We start from the raw sequence: 19839 nt of genomic DNA, 5'->3' as shown, positions 1-19839 counted from the left end.
GCCCGGGCCCGCAGCCCCCCTCCGGTGCCTGCGCCGGCTCCTCTGCCGGCCCGGGCTCTCACGTTGTCCTTTTGCTCTCTCTGCCCCCTCCCCACTTTCGTGTTACGGCTTCAAAGCCCTCCCAGCCCCTCCCACCCTACTCGGTGCGCCCACAGGCCCCGCCTCCCCTTCCCTCCGCACCTGCCTCCCGCCCTGGCGGGAAGGACGCCCGAGGCCCAGGAGCCCAGAAGTGGAGCCTGGATCCGGAGGAGGGCCGAAGGAGGGAGACCCCTCCCCGTCTGGGGGAGGGGGGGAGAGGACGGGAAGGGGCCAGTGGTTCCCACAGGAGGTCGGGCTCTGCTAGTTGGCTCCTTGGCCTTGCTCCTCTCTGCGGCCGGAGGCGTTTGATGGACAGATGGCTGCTCCTGGGAGGCGCCGCGGAGACAATTCAGCATATGGAGAGTAATAAAGTCATTGAGTTGTGCACCCCGCAGTCCCAGGTTCTGTTGTGGCCAGGAGGCCACCATCGCCAGGAGGCCGTGGGCACCATTTCCTCGTCCTTGCGCCTGGAGACCAGGGGGAGGTGGGTTCCATCCGGCCCACGAAGGGCCTGGGTGTGGCTCGCCGCACTGCTCTCTTACGGAGGCCGGCCTTGGAGGAGCCTTGGAGGCTGGGGTTCTGAAATCAGTCTGTGGCTTCCTGGCCGCGTGATCTTAGATCTCACCCGCTCTGGGCTCCCGCGTTCACATCTGTAAGCAGCAGATTTAAACGGGCATTGCTAGAGTGTTAATTGTGGGAGGCCACCCATTCATGGGGACCCCCGAATACCGGTTTCAGTAGGTCTGGGGTAACCCAGTTTGCGAAGAGAGGAATCCAGTCTGTTGCTGAGGTTGGGGTATGAGCTCGGGGGCCATGGGTCTGGGACCTCGCAGAGGTGGTTGAGGAGGGGCCTGGGTGCGGCTCACTGTTGAATGCAGTCCCTGGGCAACCTCATCAGGGTGCTGTCTCCCCCACCCCTTGTCCTCATCTCAGTGCAGAGTCCTGGGGTCCAAACCCTGGTGCCTTCCCTAGGAAGGTGCTGGTGCATCTGACCGGCAAGACCCAGGCCACACTCTATGCCCTAGCTGCAAGCGGGTCTGGGAAAGTGGCCAGCTAGACTGTCGGGCATCTGTAGCCAGAGGCTGGCTCCACCTTCCAAGACCTGTGAGGCAGGACCGTCCCCACAGCTGAGGCAGGTCTGGGTGGCTGGCAGCGTCTGGGAATGTCCAGTGTGTACTCCGAGGTCTCTGCCCCCGCCTGTGAGTCGGAAGTCCAGTGGTCAGTGAACGCGGACACAGAGCACTGTCAGCGTGAGCGGCCCGCCCACACCTTTGTCACGGTGCCCTCCTCACAGCCAGGGCGCCGTGTCCCTGTGCCCGCTGTCCTCCTGAGGAAAGAGGCCTGGAGAAGCAGCGTCTGCAGCTGCAGGACCTAAGCAGGGCGGTAGGGGGGGGGGGGTGTCTGAGGACCTCAGCAGAGAGTAGGGGAAGCGTGAGGAGTGGGCAGGGGAGTCTGAGGACCTCAGCAGAGCAGTAGGGGGAGCTGAGGAATGGGCGGGGTTGAGGACCTCAGCAAGGCAGTGGGGGGAGCGGGAGAAGTAGGGGGAGGTCTGAGGACCTCAGCAGGGCAGGGCGGTAGGGGGAGCTGAGGAGTGGGGGCGGGGCCTGAGGACGGGGTTCCGGTGCGAACAGCAAGTCCTGTGTCACGTGCTGACATCCACCGTCTCCCTTACCACCGCACCCAACGAGGCAAGTGCTGCTGCCACCCCCGTTCACAGATGGAGAAACTGAGGCCCCGAAAGGGGAAGCGACTGGGTCATGGCCGTGGGTGTGAACCGGGCGGTCTGACCCCAGTGCCCTGCGCCCACTCATCACGCAGTGACCGTTGACAGGCTCCTGTGTCACTCGGCTCCCCGCCTCTGCCAGCAGCGCGGACACTGCTCCGTCCCTTTGGACAAGCTCCCCTATATCCTGGTTTGCTCCGGGAACCATCCCCCAACCCCCCACCCCCCGCCCAACACACACACACACACACACACACACACACACACACACTGTGTCCATCGGTGTGGACCCCTGCTTCCCCCCGTGTCCTCGTGAGCCTCCGTCCTGGTTAGGGTTGGAGGGGCCACTGAAGAACACCCTAGGAGACAACTAAGGAGATGGGGAGATGGGCACCCAGGTGTTCTCCCCTCAGTGCCCGCCAGGGGGCACATCCGTCTGACCTCAGCTTCCACAGCCAAGGTGGGCAGAGTCTCCCTCCGAGACCTGGGGGCGGCCCCCCGACCGGAAGGACATGCTAGAAGGCTGAAACAAGCTTCGTGCCAGCTGCTGGGGGTGCAGAGCGCTGCAGACGGGGTCACCGGGGGGTCACCAGACACACCCACTCCATGTGGCTGGGGCGGCACCGAGTGGGGGGGGGGGGCGTGAATGTCCATCCCCTGGAGAGTGGGGGAGGGGTGCACCCACATTGTTGGGAAAAGCCCAAGGCTTGGAAATAAGGACAAAATTCAACGGTGCCTCCTTATAAAATCACGGTAGAGCATTCAAAAATAAATCCTCTCTGAGGGTCGTCTTGTAACGAAACCACGTTTGACCAACCATCGTTTGGAGGCCGCTGTCTGCCACTCCCGCCGTTTCCAGGTTAACGTGCTCCAAGGTTGTTCCTGCCAGGTCTTTCTTGAGTGTGGGAGACCAGGTATAAGCCCAGGGTGTTACGGTTCACTGTCCTGCGGTCCATCACCCGTCTGGACGCAGCAGCCTTGCTACCCGCTAACCACGCAGTCTGGCCCTCGAATGCCTCTTCCCTACGACCTCTGGCATTAGCCACAAATGAGCTAAATAAAATGATTTTGCACAAACCAACAGTGATGGGGAGCCCAGAAGGGAGGGCGTGAGGGTCGCAGACTTCGTCTCAAGAGAAGGGAGCAGGTAAAAGCCAGCACCGCGCCCCCCAGAGGCCGCCAGGACGAGGCTGGGCGACGTTAGAGCCGTCTTACCATAGGCCGCCTTATCTGCAAGCTTTTACTCACCCACGGGCACCACAGCCCGGAGAGAGCCTGGGCTGTGGTTCTGGAGGCTTCCCTGCTTCCTTCTTCAGCGACAGGGAGGGAGACTGTTGTGCGTAGGTCCCCGTGGGGGCTCCCCTGAGGCCGCTGCACCCCTCCCTCCCCATAACGGGACAGCACGCAGGGCGAACCCAACGCTGCTCCTGAACCGCCGTGCGAGGAGGTGACCAGGAGCACCCAGGGCCGTGCTCTTCGTCTGCTCACAGGTCCCCCAAATCCACTCCGCTCTCACTCCCAAAATACACCCAAAGCTGTGCCCTTCATTTTCGTTACCCCTAACTCTGAGCCAAGCCTAGGTGTTCCCCCACGCCCCTCACCCCTGCTGCAAACAAGAGGCGGTGTTAGGGTCTGAGGAAACCTGAGTCTGTCACCAGTAAGCAAGGTCACCCTTGTCTCGGTCGAGGGGCCCGCTCTCAGACGTACCTGGGCTCGTTCCCACAGCAGAGGCAGGGTTTCGAGGGTGAGCCAGAGGAGCGGGGGTAGGCAAGGCATCCTGGGCATAGGCTGGAAGCCAGCACAACTTTCCCGCCGTCTTTTCTCAGCCAGAGCCAGCTGCAAGGCCAGCCCGCGGTCGAGGGGAAGGAGGGAGTCGTAGTGTCATGTGCAGACGGTGTGGATGCAGGAAAGGGTGGGGCCGGCAGTGCAGCCCCTCTGCTAAGACCCCTCCGTTTGCTCAGAAGTCGTTCATGAGCACGCACTGTGGCCAGGTACCACGTCAAGTGGCCCATGGAAGGAGGAGAGCCCAGGCAGAGTCCCTGCCCGGCTGAGTTTACGCTCCGATGGTCCAGGGCACGTTTGGGGGCAGACGGTGGAGATGGAAGAGTCGGGAAGGTCTGAGGAGGGGCTCGGGTGAGGCCTGGGGAAGACCTTACGGAGAGAGGACACAGCCAGGCCACGGCCCCCCCGGGGCAGAGAGAGCCTGGTGTGGGCAGGAGGCCAGGGTGGCCGGAGCGAGGAAGGAAGGGAGGATGAGCCATGAGCGTCCGGGCTGCCGTGAGAGGTTAATTATCAATTCGGGACGCTGGGAAGCCGCTGCAAGGTTTTGGGCAAGCCCCGCGTTATCCTGCTTGTGTTTTAAGGGCACTGTTTTGGCCGTCGTGTGGAAAACAGGTGGGGTGGGGGTGGGGAGAAGATGAGAGCCGGCAACTCAGGCTCAGTGTAGACAACATGCAGGAGGGGGTGAGTCTGGTCCAGGAGAGACGAAAGCGCCCTCCGCTTCCTCACTCGTGACCTTGGGTCCTACCACGTCCCTATTCTGCAGTCCCACAAACAGGGGAGACTCTCACTTCCAGGCATGGCTGCATGATGGATGAGCACATAGGCTCCCGGGTCCCAACGCCTGGGTTTGGATGTGGTTATTTATTGTCTGTGCAATCTTGGGGAAGTTACTTGACCTCTCTGAGCCTTTGTGTTTGTCACTGGTTCAGTGAAGGTAATACCTATCTCACAGGGTTATCAGGAGGGTTCAGTGAGGTCAGACGCACAATGTCCTTAGCACATCACTTAGAGCCCGGTTAGTGCCTGTGATTACTGTAAATACGATTGTTATTTTTAAAGTTTATGTATTTTGAGAGAGACAGAGACAGCGTGAGTGGGGAAGGGGCAGAGAGAGGGAGAGAGAATCCCAAGCAGGCTCTGCATTGCTGTCAGCAGAGAGCCTAATGCGGGGCTTGAACCCACAAAGCCACAAGATCGTGACCTAAGCTGAACCCAAGAGTCAGACACTTAACCAACCGAGCCGTGCAGACGCCCCTGACCATGATGTTTGATGAAGGCTCCTTTCCACAGTGGGTCCCTTCCCAGCCTGCCTTATATGCAGAGTCCTCAATACTTAATTGCTCTCATAACAACTCCGTGGAGATATTATTATTTTTATAATAAAAACAATCATTTCTAAAGATGAAGAAGTCGGGGCGCCTGGGTGGCGCAGTCGGTTAAGCGTCCGACTTCAGCCAGGTCACGATCTCGCGGTCCGTGAGTTCGAGCCCCGCGTCGGGCTCTGGGCTGATGGCTCCGAGCCTGGAGCCTGTTTCCGATTCTGTGTCTCCCTCTCTCTCTGCCCCTCCCCCGTTCATGCTCTGTCTCTCTCTGTCCCCCAAAAAATAAATAAACGTTGAAAAAAAATTAAAAAAAAAAATAAAATAAAACAATTCATGGGGCGCCTGGGTGGCGCAGTCGGTTGAGCGCCCGACTTCGGCTCAGGTCATGATCTCGCGAGGTCTCGCGTGATCTCGCGTGAGTTCGAGCCCCGCGTCGGGCTCTGGGCTGATGGCTCAGAGCCTGGAGCCTGTTTCCGATTCTGTGTCTCCCTCTCTCTCTGCCCCTCCCCCGTTCATGCTCTGTCTCTCTCTGTCCCAAAAATAAATAAACATTGGAAAAAAAAATTAAAAAAAAAATAAAGATGAAGAAGTCGACAGTAGGCTAATTAGGAAGCAGCAGAGCTGGGATTCAAACCCAGGTACGTCCGGTTCCAAAGCTCTCTTTCCACGTCCCTTTCTTCCTCCGAAGAAACACAGAGCAGCCCAGGGAATGAGAGAGGCCAGGACACGAAGATATCAGCAAGTGCTGAGTTCCAGGGCGGGGAGCCAGTTCGAAGCCTCTGCACATATCCCGTTCCCACCACAGAGCCCAAGGAAAAGTCTCAGATTCATCTTTTTAATCCAGGACATCGGAGGGTTTCTAGGGCAGGAGGTCCCAAGTGACATAATGGGAACCAGAGATACTGCAGAAACAGGTGAAGGAGGGAGGGGTACACAGTAGGGGCTGGTGAGGTCTGCAGTGAACTGGAAAGAAAGCTCACCTTGTCAAGAGCTGCCACTCAGCCCTGGCCTGTGGCTGCCATCTGGGGGTGTACAGACCCCCTGACACATCGCGAGAAGCCAGAGATCAGGTCTGGACTTGAAATTCCTGAACTCTCCACGCCGGTGGCTCGGCTTGCGATTTGTCAGAAACACCGCAGAGGAACCCGAAGAGGGTCTGATCGGGGTTACCCCTTTACGACATCTGACCTGATCCCTCAGTTTACCAGTAAAGCAACGGAGATCCAGAGATCTGTCGTGACTCTCCCACAACTGCGTGGCAGATCAGTGAGACGTGAAGATGTCTGAGAGACTCGAGGCAAATGACTGAGTCCTTCTTTTCCCCGGGGGTTAAGTGGACACACGAGTGGAGAACCCAGGAGTGTTGGAACAACACAGATCTTGGGGTTATGGACAGTAAAGGGAGTGGGGTCTTAATCCTAACTCAGGTTCCCAACCCCAAACAATAGCATGCCTATGTCCTTTAGAGGATTAATTGCAATTCCCTAATTTGGGTCCAAGATAATAAAGAAACGAAGAACATTTTGAATATTCGGCACAATGGACAGAGGTGGGTGCTCAAAGCTGACCTGGAGGAGGAAAGAAGCATGCACCCAACTCCCCCAAGCTCGTTTTTACCTCCTTGGATGGGAAGGAGAAGTAAAGCTTCCATGCAAAATTGTTTTTGAACTGTACGAGGACCCCCTTTTCACTTTTATTGTACGTCTGTGAGGGGATTTCTTTGGTAAGATTGAAAAGACAAACATGGGTCTAAATTTGTAAACCTTAGGAGACTTTTATGAGTGGTTTTATGGGTTTTTAGAGCCTGCCTCACTCCACAGGGGTAAAATCCAAAGACATTCACGTGTACCTGTCTCCGTGATGATGCGTAACAATCCCTCCACATTACAGCACCTCCCCGAACCTCATGGTGACCAGAGTTAACCAACAGGAAAGAGTAGCCTGCCGTGCGTGTGCCAAGGTCTCACCCCGTCTCTTCATTATGATCTTTTCTTTCATTTTATTTTATTTACCCTCTTTCAGTCTGCTGTGTTGCAGACTCTGAAGGAAGGGACTCACCCACGCGATATCTGGCGGGGGCATTCCAGACAGAGCCAACAGCAGAATGCTCGCCCTTTCTGTCCATCCTTGGCGGGACACTACCCCCTTTTCAATATTCTACTAATATTATCTGTGCACCTACGAGGAAAGCAGAAACTAGAAAGATACGGCCCACCCCACCAACATGAAGGAACCCATCGCCGCCCACATAACCATCTCTGTACCATTCTCCACGCGCCCTCGGATTCAGAATCCAGACAGGTTGCCGCCTCTTGACTCTTCAAATTTTCACCATTTGATATCCACTCGTTCTGTCTTTCCCCATCACCACCTTTGTCATCCGCCCAACCCCAGGACGCCCTTCCACTTCTGGTGACTCTGGCCCATGAGTCAGCCGCACCACCCCCACCTGACGGCCACTGGCCCCACTCCATTCTGGCTCTCCTCAGCTTTGCACAGAAACATTGTTGGGGGAGTCCGCTCTGGCCACAGGGGCTGTGCCTGATCCTTCTGACATCACGATTACCGCTTCACCAGCCCAACCCCGTTTAAAAATCTGAGAATTCAATGAATTCTGGTTCAGTAACTCAGGTAGGTCTTTCTCCCGCACCAACAGGGCCTAGGGCTTCCCAGCCCTCCCGGTAACTTCTCCTGACCGTTGTCACTCTCTCCGACGACATGGTACCTTTCTGTGGCTCTGTGGAACCAGAAACTGGTACACTCTTGCTGAAGGACAACTTGGAAACATACGTCCAGAATCTCAAAACGTACACAGCTTTTGATGGAGTTGCCTTGTAGGGTTTGAGACTCAAGAATTGGACGTGTGTAGGAGCATTGAGGTACTGCGATGGTCACTGCCTGCTTCATGTGATTGAACGCATGCCTAATGCAGCGGTGAGGAGTGCCGGCCAAAGACCAAGCTTGCCCCTGTCCCCTGGGAGGTATGTGATCTTGGCCATGTTATTTCCACTCTCAGAACCTACATCTCCCCCTCTAAAATGAGAACACAAGGCAGGAGCACTTGGGTGGCTCAGTCAGTTGAGTGTCCGACTCTTGACTTAGACTCAAGTCATGATCCCGGGGTTGTGGGATCGAGCACTAAGTTGGGCTCTGTGCTGATTGTGGAGCCTGCTTGGGATTCTCTCTCTCTCTCTCTCTCTCTCTCTCTCTCTCTCTCTCTCTCAATAAATAAATAAATAAATAAATAAATAAATAAATAAACATTAAAAAATAAATAAAAATAAAATACATGAGATCACAATACTACCCATTTTATAGGGCTATTTTTCAGATTCAATGAGATAACCCATATAAAGACACTCTATCCCTGGCAGAATAAAGGTCTGAATCAGAAGCTATTATTTTTATCATCCACTTAGCATTGTTCTGCAAATGTTTGTTCCATTCCCTTAGCTCTGAGGAACAGCATGAATCTAATCTTAGATGCAAATATTCTCACTGACCCTCTGCATCTTTTTCTTCTGTTTTGTCTATCTATCTATCCACCATCTCTAATTCCCTATTTTTTCTCAACTCTCTCAGTTCACAGCCTTCATCCTTTAGACCCTCAAATATACTTTTAGTTGGGGGCAGGCTGAATCTTCCTCCGTTTCTCTGGTACTTGATGGAAAAGAAATGGTGTGTGCAGTCAGTTATTTGGATGTTGATGAGTGTTCCCAGCAGAAGCAGAATGTGTGTGTAGAGAGTAGGGGTGGGAGTAAGGATTCAAGTGCCCGCAGCTCATAGTCGCCAGTGTCCGTGTTCTTCCACCCTTCAGACCAGAGCACTGAGGATGAGCCACCGTTGACATCTCGACCTCACACGCCCACCCCAAGAACACTGGGATGCAATGGTGGAGATGGGAGGTTTGGTCTCTCGGGAAGTGTTCCCCACAAGTTCTAGAAATCCAAGTCCTCTAGCCTAACTCAAGACATTTTTTTTTTAATTTATTTATTTTGAGAGAGAGAAGGAGAGAGAATGAGTGTGTGAGAGTGGGAGAGGGGCAGAGAGATGGAGAGAGATCCCAAGCACAGCACAGCGCCCGATGTAGGGCTCGAACTCATGAACCCTGAGACCGTGACCTGAGCTGAAGTCTGACGCTCAACCAGCTGAGCCACCCAGGCGCCCCTCAAGACATTTTTTGATTTCCCTTTCAATTTTTTTCTCGGCCCTGTTGGCTGTTGTTTGATTCTGACATGCTTGTGAACTCTCCCGTTTACCTTCTGTAGTAACAGTAACTCGCGGTCGGGGAAGACTCTCAGTTGCTCTAGATGCTGTGAGATCTGCCGTACAACTGCCTTGCCCACGTCAAGATTTGCTAGGGGGGCAGACTTCATGTTAAGTGTTCTTACACATACACACACACACACATGCGCGCGCGCAAGACCCAACACAAAGGGACACAGGAGACTCCAGGAGATGCTGGTGTGTCTGTTACCTGGATTGTGGTGATGGCGCCACGGGCCCTGGTCTGTGTCTAAACTTAGCAATATGTGCAGTTCTTTGTACATCCGCATACCTCAATAAAGCTGTTCTTTTAAAAATCCAACTCGGGAGCTTGGGTGGCTCAGTCAGTCGAGTGTCTGACTCTTGGTTTCATCTCAGATCATGATCCCAGAGTCATGGGATCAAGCCCTGTGTCAGGCTCCACACTGAGCACGGAGCCTGCTTGTGATTCTCTCTCTCTCTCTCTCTCTCTCTCTCTCTCTCTCTCTCTCTCCCTCTCTCTCTCCTCTCTCTCCCCTCTTCCCCATTCACACCGTCTCTCTTTCTCTAAAATTAAAAAAAAAATCAACTCAAATTGGCTTAATGACAGCATAGGAGCACATAATTGGAAATGCAAGAATGGGGTGAGTTTTCAGATCTGGGAGACTCAGTTTCTCAGTGTTGTCCTCATTCAGTTTCTCTGTCTTCCCGTCCTGCCTTCTGTGTTTCAGTTCCAATCCTGCATTTTGTTCCCCCTCATGGTGACCTGGTGACCAAACATCTCCTGGGGCTTTGGGCTTCTTTTCAAGGAAGAGATACAGAGGAATACATATCTATTTAGAGATACGCTTCCAGAAATTCTCTCGAAAGACTGAGAAAACACACTTACGTCATCTCCAAGTATGTCCCCACAAGACAGTGATCAATTACAAAGGGACAAAAAGTAACTTCGCAGTGGAGAGATCTGGCCAACACCGCCTTAACCAGGCGATTGACCAGGAGCAGGATGAACTGATGTCCCAAGCTCCCATGGCCAGATGCACCCAGGAGGACATAATTTATACAACACCACCCCAATCACTTTTGTGACTCTCCTGCACAACATGCACAACCCAAACACGAGAAAGTGTCAGACAAACCCAAATTGAGAAGCATTCCACAAAATATTTCACTGGTACTCTCACCAAAATTTCAAGGAAAACATCAAGGTCATGAAAGATAAAGTAGAGACAATCTTTAGCTGTAAAGGGGACCAACAAAGAGGCATGGGGTGGAGGTGTTTCTTTTGCTTTTTTTTGTTTTGTTTTTTCTTTGTTTGTTTTGCTATAAAAGCCATTAGGACAATTGGTGAAATATTAGTAAGGTCTGTAGCTTAGGTACTAGTAGGGTGTCAACATTCATTCTACAATGTTGACAGTCTTACTGTGGTTATGTCAAAGAATGTTCTTTTCTCAAGCTTATTTATTTTTGAGAGAGGGCGAGTGAGCAGAGGATGGGCAGAGAGAGAGGGAGAGAGAAAATCCCAAGCAGGCTCCATGCTGTCGGCACTGAGCCCGATGCGGGGCTCGAAGTCATGAACCATGAGATCGGGATCTGAGCTGAAATTAAGAGTTGGACGCTTAACCAACTGAGCCACCCAGGCGCCCCAAGAATCTCCTTGTTTTTAGGAAGACGTGCGGAAGAATTTAGGACTGAGAGAATATAATGTTTGTGACTTATTCTCAAACAGTTCAGAATATTTATATGTGCATATGCGGAAAGGAGAGAGGCAGACGGGGTGGGGGAGGGTGTATCAGAGAAATCAAATGCAGAAAAATGTAAACATTTGGAGAGTCTGAGTACTGGGGAATGATTTGGACAACTTTCATGGAAGTCTAAAATTATTTCAAAATAAAACATTAAAAAAGGAAGATTTTTTTTGTTTTGTTTTGTTCCCAGAAGCTCCAGCAAGTATCTTTTCTGCTTTTGCTAGCCGGAATAATTGGGTCATTGGCTCACTGGGTTGTGGGCAGGGACAGAGTACAGTTAGGCACCCAATACCCATCTTTGGAAGGAAGGATAAGTTTCGACCCCAGTCTCCCGTCACCTGCGAGGGGCAGGCATGTGTTAGCATTCTCCACAGCACTGGGACACTTAGCGAGGCTGTGGATGTTCAGATAAAACCCAGCAGACTCATCACCAATAGCAGCAAAGAAAGGTCGAACGGGAAACTGCAGTGCCCACGTTTCCAAGTTGCTAAGAGGGGTGCAGACTCGCGACAGCAGGCTCAGCCGCAGAAGTGCAAAGAAAGTGACATTCCTCCCACACACCTTGGTTTTGTTTTGCATGAGATTTGGACTCCATTTATTTCTCCAGACCCGGTTAATGAGGAAGCGAGGTCTCTGTCCTCTGACTCTTCATCGGTCTCCAGGTAACCACGTCTGGGTTTCCAGCAACGTCTGTCTTTCTCTCCCTCCTCTGTGAGCAACACCCCTCCTTCTTCACCCTCTTTCCCAGCAAAGCCATTTACACCTTCCTGTCACTTCCTCCCCTCCTCCTCCAGAAGAGACCCACGGATGCCTGGATGCCCGGAAATGAAAATGGGACCAAACAGTCCATGTGGTCCAGTGGTCCTCTTTCTTGCTCTCATTCTACCCATGGTCCAGGGTTTTCATTTTATTTATTTATTTTTAACGTTCTTTTTTTTTTAAGGTTCATTTTTATTTTTGAGAGAGAGGGAGACAGAGCGTGAGTGGGGCAGGGGCAGAGAGAGAGGGAGACACAGAGTCCAAAGCAGGCTCCAGGCTCTGAGCTGTCAGCACAGAGCTGGACGTGGGGCTCAAACTCACAAACCATGACCTGAGCTGAAGTCGGAGGCTCAACCGAATGAGCCACCCCGGCGTCCCCCAGGGACTTCATTTTATAACTGAGATGAGGAAGGTCCCTTCTGTGGGGGGGGGGGGGGGTGTTGATGTGAGATGGAAAGAAGGTACCGATGGACCCCAGCTCTGCATGGTACAGATGGGGAAACCGTGTCTGGTGAGGACCAGGACTTCCAGGGGGCAGAGGGCAAAGCCAGGGGTGCATGCCCTTCCCTGATGCCAGGGCTCCTTCCCCTGGAAACCTGCTGATCTCTGGGGCAAAGAGGGAGAGAAACAAAAAGACAGGTTTAAAAAAAGAACAGAAACAGAGAGGGAGATCACACAGAAGTAACCCCCAAGTCATGATGAGCAAAAAAAAAAGAAAGAAAGAAAGAAAAAAGAAAGAAAGCCTGTGGGCAGATGCCCCCCAGTGAGCAAGGCGCCTTCCCACCCCTCACCAAGCCTATTTTCCAGGGGGGGGGGGGGAACGCATAACAATGAAGGAAACACACGGACAAGGTGCATGATACAAGGGAGAAGCAGACGAGCAGGAGGGACTGAAGGGAGCCCAGTGCTGTGGGGTCGTGGGTAGAGGTGGGGTGCAGGGGCCCAGACAGGCCTGGCCTGGGCAGATCCAGGCCGGGGGGATTGCTCGAGTAAACACAGAGCTTGAAGCGCAAATCACACCTGAGAGGGGCAGGAGGGGAGGAGGAAGGGTCATGTACACATCGGATTAGAGGGTCTGCGGGGGAAACTGAGGTGAGGCACAGAAACACTTCCCTGCGGGAAGCACCCCGTTCTGAGCTCAGCTCATAAAAGCCCCTGGTGTCCGCGAAGCCTCACCCCTCCTCCAGCCTTGGCACTCTCTCCTGTCTTCCCCCCTAATTGCTGACTCCCTCCCTCTCCCCTGCCCTGCCCGCCTCCTTTCTCCTCGGGAGGCATAAAAGCTGCCGTGGAGGATGTGGAGGAGCTGGACCCCGAGAGAGCTGGGGGAACCTGCCAACACCAGTGAGGTAAGCGGAGGGGGGAGGGGGGATGGCAACCAGGGGTCCGGAAGGATGGAGAGGGGCTCACGCCTCTGTGACTCTTAAAGTTTGGTCACTCCTGCACCGTGGGGCTCTGCGGTTATGCGCCCAGTATCCTACTGTTTACCTGCCTCCTTCGGCCCTTTCCCTCAACCAACTCTCGTTTTTTTGTGTTTTTTTTTTTTTTTTTTTTTTTTTACTTAAACAAAAGCGTTCCAAAATGGAGCCCCACCAGAAAAACCAGCAAGGAACTCAGAAGCCTTGGTTTTATTTTTCTGTCGTATATTTAAGGCAGAAAGACACAGAGGTTAACCTTCGATGGTGTTGGGCACTTTATAGTTTGTTAAAAGTCAGACAGAGGAAGATGAATATGACCTCACTTATGTGTGGACTGTGAGAAAAACACCCAAACCCACTCAGGGAAAGAGATCAGATGGGTGGCTCACCAGAGGCGGGGCTGGGGCCCGTGTAGGACCCCGTGTAGGACCCGTAGTCCTGGGGATGTGATGGATGGCTCCCGGCTGTCGTGGACGCTGCCGTGTGGTGTATTTGAAAGGTGCCCAGAGAGAGAGAGAGTAGATGCTGAAAATTCTCACCACGAAGGGAACATCATTTTTTCCCACCTGTACGAAGTACCAGATGCTGTTAACCAGACTTACAAGGTGACCCTCTTGGCCGTGTATATGTGTGAAGCCGCTATCTGCATACCTTACTCACGGTGCTGGATGTCCGTTGTATCTCAGTAAGACTGAGAGAAAAAAAAGTATGTCGGGACAGATCTCGTGTTAACGAAACAAACAAGAAACTGAAACAATCAAAAAAATGCTAGGAGATTTTTGAGGGTGATGGATATGACTCCCGCATATCTTGGGTGTATTCCTGTGTACGAATTCCTCCGGATGTACATGTTAAAGGCAGGGAATTTTTTTTAATTAAAATTTTTTTTAATGTTTACTTATTTTTGAGAGAGAGAGACAGAGCATGAGCAGGGGAGGGGCAGAGAGAGAGGGAGACACAGAATCCGAAGCGGGCTCCAGGCTCCGAGCTGTCAGCACAGAGCCCCACGCGGGGCTCAAGCTCACGAACCGTGAGATCATGACCTGAGCTGAAGTCGGACGTTTAACCCACTGAGCCACCCAGGCGCCCCAAAGACACGAAATTTCTTGAACAGCAATTATACTAATGAAACTAGAAGTGAACAAATACACTCACCACTCTCTCGACAGTGTCCTGGAGGTCCGAGCGCCCACCCTTCCAGCCCTCAGATGGCTCCCTCTGTCTGTCTGGTCCTCCTCCTGGCCGTCTTGCTCAGCCTGGCGGTGACCCCCGCCTCCGCACCCGTCCACCAGGTGGGACCCCGCGGCAGCCGTCTGCACCTACGGCACCCCCACCCCCGTCACTGCCCTCCTAGAAGAGTTTTCTAATTTTCCCAGCCCAGCCACGAGCCACGGGCTGTGGGGGGTCCTTGGCCCTGGGTGGGGGATCTGTCGAACCCACGACCCAGAGGTCAGGAAGCACAAACGTCCAGAGGATTAGCATGGCCCAGAGGTACAAAAAGATGCCTTCAAAGGCACAGCTCCCTGCCATTCCAAGTTGTCAGCAGGGGCTGCGTCCCGCCCCTCTGGTTTCTTGAGGAGCCTGATGCCGGCCCCTGGTCCGGGTCCTGACTGGGAGTAGGGGCTGCGGAGACCAGAGACCCCCGTGGAGTTTGGAATCCTGGCTCTCTCCTTTTAGCTGCACACCTCCTGACAAGGTGCCTAGTTGATCTCTGTCCCCCAAGTGCTTTGTGAGATCCCAGCACCTCGAGGGCTAACTGAGCTCCTGGGTCTCAGGCTCATTAGCTAGTGCACTGCCCAGTCCAGAGGGCCCAGGCTTGGCGCTCCAGTGTCTTGGAGCGTCCCTGGCTCTTGTGTCACGAGGGGGCCGACGGTGACCCTCTGACCGAGGTGCCAGGCAGGTCTGATGAGGGTCGGTGGGTGTGCGTGTTCTCCCGGCCCCGGGAACCCGGGCTACACCACTTCCATCCGGCAATTGGGCCTCGTGACTCCCCACTTTGCAGGAGGGAAAACAGAGGCGTGAGTATTGTGTACACGTGGCCGTGAAGTCTGAAATCCGCCTGGGTTTGCGGGCCAGCTCTAGCTGCTTCCTGGCTTGATTTAAGCAAGCTGGCAGACCTCTTAATGCAAGTTTCACTAAATGAAGCAAACCAGAGTTTCAGCCTGACTCGGGGCGTCGTGGGCACCAGGTGGTAACCACGTCAAGGGCTTGGAACCAGGGTGGGATGTGGGCGTGCGCCCCCCAGGAGGCGCCCACGCTCGCTGCGGCCGTCTCAAAACCCTTAATCGCCTCTGAGCAAGAGGGCCCCATGTTTTCACGTTGTTCTGAGCCCCCTAAATCGTGTGTCCAGTCCTGCTTGGAACGGACGCTGGCAGGTAGTAAACCCACAATTAATGTCGGCCGTTGTAATTATCAGAGGGACGCAGCAACGTGGCTAAAACCACCCAGCGACGCAGCCTGGTTCGATCCCGCACTCGTGCGCACACGCGCGTGTTGTGCGGTTTGTGATGGCGTGGAAAGGTTTACGGCAGTGCTCTTTTTTTTTTTTAATTTTTTTTTTAACATTTATTTATTTTTGAGACAGAGAGAGACAGAGCATGAACGGGGGAGGGTCAGAGAGAGAGGGAGACACAGAATCTGAAACAGGCTCCAGGCTCTGAGCAGTCAGCACAGAGCCCGACGCGGGGGTCAAACTCACCAACCGCGAGATCGTGACCTGAGCCGAAGTCGGACGCTTAACCGACTGAGCCACTCAGGCGCCCCACGGCAGTGCTCTTTAAAGCCCCTTCCCATTCCGAGTTGCTGTGCTTCAGGAAGCCTCCGATTTCCACGCTCGTGAAATGTGGGTTCCGTGAACCCACTTGCCAGGCTCGCGGGACCGTGGCGGCTGGTGCATGTGACCCCAGGGCTGAGGGCTGCCTGCCACCCTTTCTGCCCGTCTGAGTCTCGCTCTCTCCGTCTCTGTCTAGGGCCGAGGAGGCTGGACCCTCAACAGTGCCGGCTACCTCCTGGGTCCCGGTGAGTGAGCCTGCTGAGGGCTGCCCCCGCCAGCGGCCAGGCTCAGTGAGCCCGGGAAGACCCTCGACTCACATTCACTGGGGTCCACGGGTTTTATTTCCAGACCCGTCTCAAGAGTTAGTGTAGCAGAGGGATGGGCGTGTGGGCCACGGGCACTGTGTTCACATCCCCGCCTAATTCTCTGGACGCCTTGGTTTCCTCACCTGTGACAGTGGGCGTCGTGCTGGTCCCCTGCCTCACGCGGACGTTGTGCGGATTAGACGAACGGGAACAATCCCCAGCGCATACTTATGTTCCTCCATCACTGGCTCCCCGTCTCCCCTGGTTCTTCCTCACCGTGCACTTGTGTACGGGGCTCGGGGACAATTCCAGCCGCCACGTCCCTGTGATGCTCAAGGCAGGGCCGCTCAGTGGTCCAGGAAAACCCAGGCTCCCAGGACCGTATGAAAGCAGGAAGGACTTGAGGTTTGGATCCAGACACAGGCGGGTTCAGAACCCAGTTCTGCCACTTAGCGGTGTAGTAACTCCAGGCAGCCATCTCCACTTCTCACCTGCCAAATGCACGCCGTCCCGAGATTTGGTGGCGGTGCTCCATCAAGGGAGTAACCTAACAGGATTGCTGGATTCCCCGTTACGTTGCCATTTCACAGATCCATGGGTCCTGTTCTCCCCCCCCCCCCCCCCCCCCGAGCTCCACCTTCTTCAGAGCAGGGACCGCAGCAGCGGGAAGAAGACAGCCCTGGAGGTCCCGGACCTGTGGAAGGCCATGGTGAGCGCGTGGGGCATTGGTCTCCACCACCCCCCTTGCCTGCCCGCGGCTGGCTTTGGAAACTGGCAGGTGTGGGCTCCGTCCCTCGCTCTGCCACTTACTGGTTGGGGGAGCTCAGGGAAGGGCGATTCTTTCCAGCCTCAAATACGTCCACCTGCAGAACGTATCCGTGGAAAGGCCCAACGGCTCTGTTGTGTGGCTCGCCGACAGAAGGCAGGTAACAGTCTGGGATGTGATGGAGACTAAAGGAGTCACAGTTGCCACGTTGGTTTAATTATCTATCTATTTTTAAATTTTTATTTATTTGTTTTAAATATTTTTGAGAGAGAGAGAGAGAGTGGGGGAGAGGGGCAGAGAGAGAGAGGAAGAGAGAGAATCCCAGGCAGGCTCCACACTGTCAGTGTGGAGCTTGATTCGGGGTTCGGTATCACGAACCATGAGATCATAACCTGAGCCGAAACCAAGAGTCGGACGCTTAACCGACTGAGCCAGCCGGGGGGCCCCTATGGTTGCCATTTTTAATATTCTCTCCCTGCAAGATCCACATTCACTTTGTCCTTGCACATCCCTGGTGCTGTTACCTCGTCTGCTCGCTGGGCCGCGTCCCGTCTCTGAGACTCCCCGCTCTGCCCCACCCTCATCTGAAGGGTGTGCACGGGGGTTCAGACACCTGGACAGGCACACTGTGAACGCAGCGTGTGACCTGAACTGAGTCTCATTGTTGTCACCTGCCAGGCCATAGAGGCATATCAAGGGCTGGTTCCTCGCTGGTGGCCCTGTTGGTATTTGGTGCCGATGGTTCGGTGTTCGGGCCACAGGTGTCCCCACACATTCCCAAGTATCCCCGGGCTGGAGAAAATGACCCTGAACGGGTACCCCAAGGTACCGAGAGATTCCCAGGGAATAAGAGAGCTGCAGGAAATTCCCAGGAAATAAGTCACTTGGTACAAAGCCCTGAACTGGTTTTGTTCCTAGACGGGTTCCCCAATCCCCACCCTCAGCAGGCCACCAAGAGGAGTCCGAGGGAGACCTTGGCCAAACCAGAGACGGCAGGTAAGCATGGGAGATACGAAGGAGAGAAAGAGACACAGACGGGGACAGGAGACAGGGACAGGAGAAATGGCCAAAGGAGCTTTGAGGGTCAACTCTGAACACCCATCGCGGCCATGACGGTTCCCTCCCTCTGTGCTCCTTCGCCTCCCTCCCTGCCTCTCGGCCCAACACGAATTTCCCAGCCAACCCCAGATATTTCCCCACAACCTGGCGCTTTTCCAGGCATGACCCCACTCCCAAACTTTGATCTGCCCTAAAACCACCCCCAGGCCTTTGCTGCAACACTCACCTCAAGCCCTCACTTGGACCCCATGGGTCACCTCTGGCTCTGACCTGTGTCTGGAGTAAGATCTTTATTTCCGACCTTTCAACTCCCTCTGGACCCTGTGCTCATCTGCATTCATGATCAGGCGTGTCCTTCGACTCCCGTTCTGAATCCCGGTTTCCTCAGAACACAGGGTCCATTTCCCTCGAGGACCTTTGCCCCAGCTGCTGCCTCAGTCTGGAATGTTCTGTCTCTAGAGCTTTGCATGGCTGCGTCCTTCGCCTCTCGCAGACACCGTTTGAGCCAACTCCTCCACCGTAGGGCCTGCCCCTGACCTTTGTATCTGACGTAAACCTACCTTCCCTCCATTTTTGTCATCTTCTCTTATTTTCATAGTAACGTTTGCCAGGATGCACCTCGTCTTTGGTTTGCACATTTCTCTGCTTGTTCTCTGTCATCTCCCGATAAAATCTAAGCTCCACGTGAGCAGGGACCTTCTCTGTCTTGCTCGCTGCCTAGTGCAGGGGACGATGATGGATGATACGGGGTAGGCTCTTGGAAGATACTTGTTAAAGGAATGGATTAAATTATCCAAGTGCTGGCTTCCCACCCAACCACGACCCAAGTCAACGATCAAGGTCCGCTTTCTCCTGCCTTCCTCCGGCTGGACTTCGCCCCCGTTCCTTCAACCCCAGCCCTGTTTCTGGAAACGAACAGCATACCTTCATCCCAGCTGTGCTAGCCCCTCTGGAAAGCGCTGATTGCGCATCTTACCGACATTGCTCGTGACAGACCTCCTCAACCCTCTAAGCCCCACGCCAACCTTCGCAGCCCTCTGGCTCTCGAAAACACCCGCCACCATCACGTGCCATCTTAAATGGGGAGGAAAAGCGAAATCTGTGGGTAGATGCCAAGAGAGGAGGGACAGCGAACAGGGAAGGCGATGGGATATGGAACGAACCGCAGCCAAACTCCTCATCCCCAGCCTCGAGGACCTGGTTTGGGTGATGGCAGTGAACAGAACTATTCAAAATTTGCCTCTTTCTCTCCCACAGACCCGGGCGAGCTCAGCAAGAAAGCTCCCAGGGAGGGAGAGGTCCTGCAGTCTTAGATGGCTCCACACCTCTCCTCTGCATCCTTCTCTCCAGCTCCTCCTGAGCCCCCCTCTAGCTCCCTCCACTGAGACTAGGATCTTGAAATTAAGTCCCCAAATCCTATGTAGAAAATTTGGAGTGTTGGCAGAATTTCCCTCAAAAGTTCCCAGACTGTCTCGGGTTTCACTGATTTTTCCTGGGCATTGTTAACAAGCTCAAGAATAATTCTGGAACCATTTGGTTAATGTAATCAGGGAATATTTCCGTAGTCCGTGTAAAGTGATTGTATTCTTTCATTTGTTTTCATTTTGGTGCGTTTTTTGGTTTGGTTTTGTTTTTTTAGAGAGAGCCCATATGAGGTGGGGGTTGCAGAGACAGAAAGAGAGAGAGAAGTAAGAGAGAGTCCCAAGCAGGCTCCGTGCCTAGCGCAGAGTACGATGTGGGGCTCAATCCCCTCATGAACCCCAGGGTCATGACCTGAGCCAAAATCAGGAGTCCTATGCTCAACCAACTGAGCCACCCAGGCGCCCTGGCCCACCCGCTTCTTTTCATGTTTGTTTATTTTTGA

The 19839-nt window shown here is 54.0% G+C and overlaps 1 protein-coding gene and 1 long non-coding RNA gene across 2 annotated transcripts in view; both read left to right on the top strand.

Moving 5' to 3' along the window:
- The window catches only part of ZNF444 (zinc finger protein 444), a 31628-nt gene extending 15530 nt beyond the window's left edge, over positions 1 to 16098 (top strand). Inside the window, exons 5-8 of the mRNA XM_040465192.1 lie at positions 395 to 562; positions 1051 to 1109; positions 1373 to 1461; positions 16042 to 16098. Of these exons, the coding sequence (XP_040321126.1) occupies positions 395 to 562; positions 1051 to 1109; positions 1373 to 1461; positions 16042 to 16098 (373 nt within the window). The remainder of the gene's footprint in view (positions 1 to 394; positions 563 to 1050; positions 1110 to 1372; positions 1462 to 16041) is intronic.
- Positions 16099 to 16775: 677 nt separating this feature from the next.
- Positions 16776 to 19421, top strand: LOC121023498 (uncharacterized). The gene is made up of 3 exons (XR_005787433.1): positions 16776 to 16859; positions 17835 to 17912; positions 19233 to 19421. It is a non-coding gene; the product is annotated as an uncharacterized LOC121023498 (long non-coding RNA).
- The last annotated feature ends 418 nt before the right edge of the window (positions 19422 to 19839 follow it).

This window comes from Herpailurus yagouaroundi, unplaced genomic scaffold (assembly GCF_014898765.1).
Source record: "Herpailurus yagouaroundi ecotype Mexico unplaced genomic scaffold, PumYag 557, whole genome shotgun sequence".
Lineage (NCBI taxonomy): Eukaryota > Metazoa > Chordata > Mammalia > Carnivora > Felidae > Herpailurus > Herpailurus yagouaroundi.
Note: the sequence above shows the minus strand (reverse complement) of the source record. Positions and strands in the feature narration are given on the sequence as shown.